The sequence below is a fragment of the Phodopus roborovskii genome, unplaced genomic scaffold (genome assembly GCF_943737965.1).
Source record: "Phodopus roborovskii unplaced genomic scaffold, PHOROB, whole genome shotgun sequence".
Lineage (NCBI taxonomy): Eukaryota > Metazoa > Chordata > Mammalia > Rodentia > Cricetidae > Phodopus > Phodopus roborovskii.
This window is the reverse complement of record NW_026126407.1, coordinates 19,198,216-19,206,553: the sequence shown is the minus strand read 5'-3', so window position 1 is coordinate 19,206,553 and position 8,338 is coordinate 19,198,216. Positions and strand designations below refer to the sequence as shown.

General features: G+C 53.4%; 1 protein-coding gene across 1 annotated transcript in view; it reads right to left on the bottom strand.

Annotated features, from left to right (window-relative positions):
* Window positions 1-6: 6 nt before the first annotated feature.
* Slc5a10 (solute carrier family 5 member 10) overlaps window positions 7-8,338 on the bottom strand; it is a 46,524-nt gene continuing 38,192 nt past the window's right edge. The window contains exons 10-15 of the mRNA XM_051180454.1: window positions 5,597-5,704; window positions 3,439-3,589; window positions 1,123-1,291; window positions 822-1,037; window positions 558-615; window positions 7-444 (exon numbers count right to left, since the gene is read on the bottom strand). Of these exons, the coding sequence (XP_051036411.1) occupies window positions 338-444; window positions 558-615; window positions 822-1,037; window positions 1,123-1,291; window positions 3,439-3,589; window positions 5,597-5,704 (809 nt within the window). The 3' untranslated portion in view covers window positions 7-337. The remainder of the gene's footprint in view (window positions 445-557; window positions 616-821; window positions 1,038-1,122; window positions 1,292-3,438; window positions 3,590-5,596; window positions 5,705-8,338) is intronic.

Here is an 8,338-nt window from a genome sequence, read left to right as displayed (position 1 = left end):
AGAGTCTTCCCATATCTGACTTCTCTTTTTTGCATTTGTTTACATTTAAATTATTTCATCTACTTATTTATTTTTGTTTTACATCCCAACTGAAGTTTCCCCTCCCTACTCTCCTCCCAGCCCCACCAACACATCTGACTTCTTTATTGCTATTTCTGAAATGATTCTCTACTATCTTTGCAGAGCTCCGGTTCTGCTGGCTCAGCCAGACACTTGGCACTGACCCACTGTATAGACGTAGACACATTCTGCTTCCTTGGGCCTCCATGTCCAACCTAGGAAGGAGGGTGGCCCCGAGGACTTGAAGCTCCCATATTTCCCCAGGAGGGTGGCAACATCAGGCAAAGTAGGCATAGAAGAAGATATTGACACACATGAGGAGGATGGCATTGAAGTTGCACACTCGGGTCCAGAAAGCACGTTTCTGGGGTGTCTGGACATCCCCTACAGGAGGTTGAGTCAGGACAGTGAGGGATCTGGGCCGCAGTTGGGTGTCCATATCCCCAGCCCCAAAAATGGGGGTGGGATGAGGAGCAGTCCCAGAGGCACTCACTTACCTGCTTTGGTTCCTAAGGACTGGTCCAGGGCCAGAGTCCACCAGGTGAGGTTTTCTACCTGCAGGGAAGAGGTGTGGCAGGACGGAGTGGCCCCTGAGAGTATGCGGGTCAGTTACAGAAAGAGCTTAGTTCAAAGACAAAGGTCTAGACCAGGAAGGGTTAGGAGTCAACAGTGGGAATGTCTGGAGTCAGAGACGGGCAGAGATCTGCATGTCAGCAGAGACAGGAATCCATCAATAAGGTCAGGGGTCAGGACTGCCTCACCTGTCTTTGCTGAGGGGGTGGACTCAGTAGGCTCCCAGCGGCCACTACAGCACAGGTGAGGAGGAAGAGGGCGATGGCAAAATGCAAGTAGTGTACACTGCGCAGAAGGGCTGGCCGCTCATCTGCCTGACCGCAGGGGGGCTCCGGGTACAGGAATTCCAGGACCAGCCTCAGGGCACCCACCAGAAGCCCGGCCATCAGGCCCCAAAAGGCTCCCTGGGGAAAAGAGAGACGGGGAACCTCAGAGGACTCGGGGGGCACCCTTAAGGGGAACCCCGCTGGACCTGTCTGTGCCACCCACCTGCTCATTGGCCCTCCTCCAGAAGATGCCCAGGACGAAGATGGCGGTGACAGGGGGCGCCAACGAGCTGGTCACCGACTGCATGTAGATGAAGAGCTGTCCACTGTTGGAACCCTGAAGGACTGGGATCCAAGCCACGCTCACGCCTATGAGTACCACGATGACCAGCCTGTGGGAGACAGCAACCAGCCCTGCCTCGGATCTGTACTTCCCCTGCTTCCCAAGACCTGCCTCTGGTTCCCTCTGCCCATCTCAGCGCGGGCTACCAGGAACCAGGCTCTCCTGATCCATCTCCTCCCATGGCTCCTGCTGCACTTGGGGCCAGTCGCTCAACCCTGCCCTTGCCTTCTCCGCTCCGTGCACCTCTTCTGCAGGCACGCATGTGCTTAGGTACCAGTGTTTTTCTGAGCTCTCTAGACATCTGGGGTTGGTGAATGACACAACGGCCCTCATACCTGAGCCGGCCTAGTGGGACTTAGAACACCCGAGGATCTTCTGACTCCTTGGCGGACAGACGTTGTACCACCCCAGCCAGCATATCCTTGGCCCCTAGCCCACACCACTTGGCGGGTGAACCCCCCACCCCTGGCCAACCTCCCAGCTGCCCTCAGGTACTTTGCTCCTCCCAAGGCCTTGTCAGGGCCTTGCTGGAAGTTCGCCTGCTTTGGGGCTGGCCTTACAGACAGATCCACCTATGACCAAGGGGACCCAGGGGCAGTGTGGGTCTGGGGGCTTCAGGGGGAATCTTCAGGGTTGAACAACCTTGCTAGGCCTGGAATCCCACTTGGCTGAGTCCTCTCCCCTTCTCACTCAGGGATATGATAGGCGAGGTCTGTGGCCGGAGCCATGCAAGATCAACCGGCTGTGGCTGTGTGTAGATAGGTGGGTCCCTCCCCCACCTTCACACTTTGCTTCCAGCCAGGCCCTGGGCAGAGGGTGGCAGAAGGAGGAGGTGCCGCTTTGATTGAGGCTAATTAACCCTTAGACTGGAGCACGGCTGGGCGCGGCCTCTTCAAAGCCAGGCGGTCTCCACCGACACACCCTCCACCCTCCAGCCGGAGGGCCCCCGCAGCTCCTGGGCCTCATCTTCTCACTCCTGGCCTTCAGTTCTAGCCCGGCCCCTGGATGAGGAGGCGGCTGCCTCTTCCTAAAACAGCCTCCAGGGGGAGCGCACACACCCAATCTTCTGAGTGGCTGGTACTGTGTGCCTTGTGTTGCATTGTGGTGTGTGTGGGGGGGGGGGCGGTGTGGAGGGATGGTCGGTGAGTCCTTCGAATTGCTCAGCTGGACATAGAATCCCAAGGGAAGAGACAGAATGGGACAGCTGCGAGGCCAGCTTGCTAGGGCTACTCTTCCCAGAAGAGAGCGGGGCACCCACTGAGGGGCACGGATACATCCAGACCCAGGACCCAGGAGGTGGGAGTCTGAAGGACTTCTTTCAAGCAAAAAGCTATTTCAGAGGGACTGGCCTCTGGTCACACAGCAGCTGCACAGAGCACACAGGTGGTCAGGTGTCATGTGACCAGGTCTGGTAGATAAGAACCTGAACTGCTACAGAGGTCAGAGGCTCCCTTCCTGCAGATGAGCTCATGACACCCGGGCTCCCAGGCATGTTCCAACAGGGCTCTTCTCACAGAAGCTGGCTGCCCGGGATAACTGAGGGGAGAGCCCCTGCCCCAGGCTCTAGGAGGAAAGCTGTAGTCAGCCCTTGTTAGTGCAAAAGGAACAGGCACACTAGGAGACCACTCTCAAACTGCCCTGGCCAGTCCCTCCCAGGCTCACAGTCAAGTACAAGGGTAGGGCAGAAGGGTCCCCAGGGAGACTCATTTTGACCTATTGGAGGGAGAGATCTGGTAGTAGTCTAGGGCACAGTGAGGGGTGCTCACGGTGGAAGGAAGTATCTGGAGGGCTATACAGAGGCCTGAGATGAGGCCAAGTGCTGGGCTGAGTAAGGAAAGGATAAGCCAGCCAGAGGAAGCAGCAGGTCCTCAGATGGCCCAGGGTGTTGTAGGCCTAAGACTAGGGGCATCATTATGGTTTGGGTGTGGCCAGCTTGAGGATTAGCTCTGGGATCCCAGGGTAGCTGGAGCAAACCACAAAGCTCAGAAAGATCTCAGGTGTAGCTGGGGAAGCAGAACTGAACCCAGTTGGAATTTGCTCAGGAATGACAAGTGTAATCCAGATACTCTGTGTTCTTCCCTTCTTTCTCTGCTTAGTAAATTCCTATGCATCCTTCAAAACCCAAATCTGGTGAGGACTTCAGGGGCAGATGGTGCTGCCGAAGCCCCTCCCCATCCCTCCCCAGCCCTCCCATACCGTCCCACCAGCAGCAGCTCCCGCTCTCCTGCACGGGGCCTCAGCCGCCTCCAGATGTCCATGGTGAAGAGTGTGCTGCTGCTGTTAAAGATGGAGGTCAGCGATGACATGAGTGCAGCCATCATCACGGCTATCATCAACCCTCGAAGACCTGAAGACAGAACAGTGATCCTGCACTTCAGGGAGGGAGACACGCTGAGGACATTTGAAGTGAGCAGAACCCAAAGGGCAGCCTGTGGCCCAGGCTGTGGAATAATTACCCTCATGTCAGGACTGTTTTCAGCCCCAGTGTCTATCTTCTGCAGAGCCTGAGCTGACAAAGCACTTTCCCTGCCCTGATCCAACCTGCCTCAGAGCGAGGAGCCCAAGGCAGCTTCAGGGACAGAGGCAGAATGGTGGGATTGGAGTCAATCAAGGGACCCTTTGCAGGGACATTACACCTGAGCAGACAGTGGTCTATTGTCTGGAGCTCCCTGTCACACCACTTCCTGTACACAGCAAGTTCCAGCAGGCATGGTAGATCCCTTCTTGGCTCTGGGAAAGAGCCTTGGTGGATATGAAGGTGTGAGAACACCCCATTTCCTGTATTTCCTGTGAGTGAAATGTCCCTAGCCAGGCAAGGCAGCATTTTGGGAGTTAGGGGCTCCAGAGGGCCCAAAGGACTCAGTGCTGTGGTGTTCCGGTCTGGTCACCTCCTGTGTATTCCCTCCTCTTTAGCAGACAGATTCCTTGCCTCTGCTTTTCACTCCTAGAAAGGGATGTTGATGCAGCCTGACCTCAGTTCTGTAGTGAGACCTCTGGGCATTCCATAACCGGCTCTGTTTACTCCTCAGGCTAACTAGGATAGGGCCCAAAGGAAAGTAGAAAGTGGTTGACTTGGGTTTATTGTATCCATTTCTCAGACAGGGAGCTCAAGGCCTAGAAAGGGCTGGAGGCCCAACAAGTGTATGTCAGTGCTAGGCCGAGTCCTTAGCTCAGTATAGAAGGGGAGGCACAGCTGAGATGGGAGTCCACAGTGTGGTCAGGCCCTGTGCCAGGCAGTGTCCCTGTGTCATTAGGCTTAATCCTGGCAACAACCCTCAGGTTGGGTAGACTCATTATCCCCAATTTATACACGAGGACATCGGGCTCCAAGCAGAGAAGTGATGTGCTCCAAATAACTCCACTGGCTCACAGAAGAGCCAACGTCTATTCCCAGGTGTGTGTACATCTGGGCTTGGCCCTATGGGAAGGAAGGAGGGAAGCAGAGAAGAACCTTGGCTTCCAGATGAGTCCAGACTGCAGAGCTCAGGCTGCTGGGCCCAGAGAAGTGGCTCTTGTTTTTGCTTAGGGTGGAACTTCCTCTAGCCCCAGACCACTGCTTCTGCTTGCACACCTCCTTAGCTGGGGAACTCACCACCCAATACTAGAATAGCAGGGCTACCACAAACACCATGGGGAAAGCCAAAACCTGCGCCATGGATCTTACTGGCAACAGTATCTTTGTGGAGTTCAATACTGAGGGTCCTGGACCTCTGATCTCAAAGGAATAAGCAGTAGACTTTAGTTTGCGTGTCATCCTGGGCCTCAGGTTCCCCATATGAGAAGGTACTAATGAAAAGGGCAAGGCAGGGCAATAGGTAGCCTTTCTCCAGAAATGATGTACATGGTCAGGTCTGCAGTAGCTGGCTTGCCTGTGACTTTGGCAAGGTCACCTCACCTATCCAGGGCTTCCTTCTTCTTCTCCTCCTCCTTCTTCTTCTTCCTTTTTCTTTTTAAAGATTGATTATTTTATGTGTATTATGTGTATGTGTATTTGCTTGCATGAGTTTATGTACATCACATGTATGTGCAGGAACCCTCGGAGGCCAGTACAGGGGTTCAGATCCACTGGGACTGGAATTCCAAGTGAGCTGCCATATGGGTACTGGAAACCAAACCCAGGTCCTCTGCAAGAGGGTCCAGCCCTAAGTTCCCCATCTTTAAATGAAGATGAGCTCAGCTGAGCAGTCTGGGAAGAAAACAGAACTGACATGTGGGAAACCTGAGTTTTTACTTAAACGGTCTTCTATCTGGCCAATCGGGTGGCACAGCGACTCATATAGGAGCCAGAGCAGTCCTCCAAATTCCAACCCTCATTCACCAGGACCTTTCACCGGTATATGATATAGGGACTCACCTGTGGGCATCAGCTCCATGACCAGCTTTGGGTAGGCAATGTTGGAGCAGCCAATCTCAGCCCCACAGGCTCGCAGACACTCGGATGGCACCACACAGCCCACATCATCTGTGAGAAATAATACCGGTGCATCACACACACACACACACACACACACACGGCTAGCCTGAACTGCTTGCTTGGTGGCCCTTCTGATTCCTTACCTGTTCCCCAGAGCTAGTCCTTGGGGCTCTGGCTCCTGTTTCTTCTCCCTACTCCTACCGCCATCCCTGGCCCTCATCTGGTTGTTTCTTACTCCCAGCTCCAAGCCAGGGATTACTGGTGGCATGCCCTACCTGTGACCCTGAGCAGGTGCTTGTTGCCTCTACACCCACCCACCCATCGCCAGTCTGAACATCCTCCTTAATGTGGGAAGTAGAAGCAGGAGAAGGGAGGCCTGTACCCAGCTTTCCTGCCTACTCAGTGGCAGGTCACATATGGCATAGCCCATTGGGTGGCTGGTCCCATAACCTCTGTCTAGCATCCCAGGACCCAGGACCATCTTATTTGCTTGTGCTTCTTTGTACACATCCAGCACTTGGATGCTTCCATGTCTCTGAAGACACAGGCCTTCCTCCCTTGTGTGCTGTGCTGTTGTCCTGTTGACACCCATGGCCACCTTTGCTTATCTCCTGCTCCTCCTCTGAGGCTCCTGACTGCCCCTACCTGTCCACCTGCCTAGAGCTCCTGAGGCCCAGGATCAGTTCCTGTTGTTTGTTTACTCTGCCACCTTCCTCACCAGCCCTGGAGCACCCCAGGGGCAGACACCAGTTTGAATCATCCCAAGTTCCAGGCATGGCCCAGCCCAGGGCTGGGCCCGAGGAAACAATCTGAACTTTTGCTGAACGAAGGAATGAGTAAGTGAGAGAAGGGAGGAGGATTGAGGAAGAGAAGCGAGAAAGGTCTCCAAGAAGAGCCATACACAGTTCAGGTACTTTCTCCAACCTAACCAGGGCATTTTATAGTCCTGAGGAAGACAGACCCAGAGTCTGGGACTCTGAGGAAGGCTCCTGAGACCTCATGGCCCAGAATCTTAGAGACCAATATTCATCCTGGGCCCAGCCCTGCTGGGGGAACAGATCCCAGCTTAATGACTCTTAAAGCCAGGTGAGGGGATCCCCCAAATTCACTATGCCTGACCCAGACTCCTCACGTGAGTTCTGTCCTAGACACATGAGGCTGGACAGCAGCAGAGACCAGGGGGCTCCTGCCAGGCTCTGGCTTTACCAGGGTACCTGAGCCTGGGGCCCCTCTCTCTACCTCACATCCTCCTTCCCCACGGTCACTGCCAAGTACTGCCTGGTTCCTAGTAACAGGATGCCACTTCCTCACCGCCCATCTGTCTACCAGTCTGCCTGTGGTCTGTCCTGCTCACCATCCTGGGAGGTGCCCATATTCCACAGAGGGTCACAAGGCTCAGATTGTGCCAAACCTTGGCCCTTTGACCACCTTCATCTCCTCTCCCCCACAGGCAGCACCCAGGCTTTCACAGGCATCTTTGCTGTACCCTTTCCTTGGAAAGGAAACCCCTCCCTCCTCATAAACCCAAGGAATTTAAAGTCATTCCTCATCTCACAGATGATTGGCTTCCCCCAGGTCTGGCATCAGTTACCTTAAAACTTCTGTCAGCCCTGTTCCCCATCACACTAAGGCTGTGGGGGGTCTCTGGGAGAATCCTGGGTTTCAGCCATGTCTAGAACAGCCAACATATTGCAAATACTGCCCAATTTGTTGACCCTCTCCTAAGGGACGCACTGCCTTAACGGGCAATTAAGGTCCTTGCTACATTCCATCAGGCGCATCACAGATTTTTTTTTCTTTTCTTTTCTTTTCTTTTTTCTTTTTTTTTTTTTTTTTTTTTGAGACAGGGTTTGTCTGTGTAACAGTCCTAGCTGTCCTGGAACTGGCTTTGTAGACCAGGCTGGCCTCAAACTCACAGAGATCTGCCCTGCCTCTGCCTCCCAAGTGCTGGGATTAAAGGTATGTGCCACCACCATCCAACGGATCACAGATTTTAATTGTTTGTGACTAGGTCAAAAGTGATGCTGCACCAAAAGCATGCATGACCTGTGATGAACCGATGAAGTGTGACACTATGAAAACGCACAACGCACAACTTCTGATCAGTGTGATACCTGTAAAGAGGATGGAGAGACACGCTGCAGACTGGGAAAGACACACACCCTCCGCATGTCAAACAAAGAATCAGCATCTACAATATATAAAGAGTGCTGGAGACTCAGAAAAAGAAAGGGATCCATCAAGAAGTTGGGAGAGCTACAAAAAGAACCCCACCGAGGACATACACGTGGCGAACAAACACCTGATAGGCTCGTGACTGTCCTGGCTAGTTTTATGTCAGTTTGACAGAAGTTAGAATCATGTGAGAAGAGGGACATCAATTGAGAAAATGTCTCCATAGGATCAGGCTGTAGGCAAGCCTGCAGGGCATCTTTTTAAATAGTGATTGATGGGGGAAGGCTCAGTCCATTGGGACTGGGGCCACAACACTTTTCCATGACTTCTGCTTCAGTTCCTGTTTCCCAGTTCTTGCTTCAAGTTCCTGCCCTGACTTTCCTGGAGGATGAACTGTTACTTGGAAGTATAAGGAAATAAACCCTTTCCTTCCCAAGCTGTAATTGGTCACGGTGTTTCATCAGAGCAGTAGGAACTCTAAGACATCAACAAAAGCCCTCAAGAGTA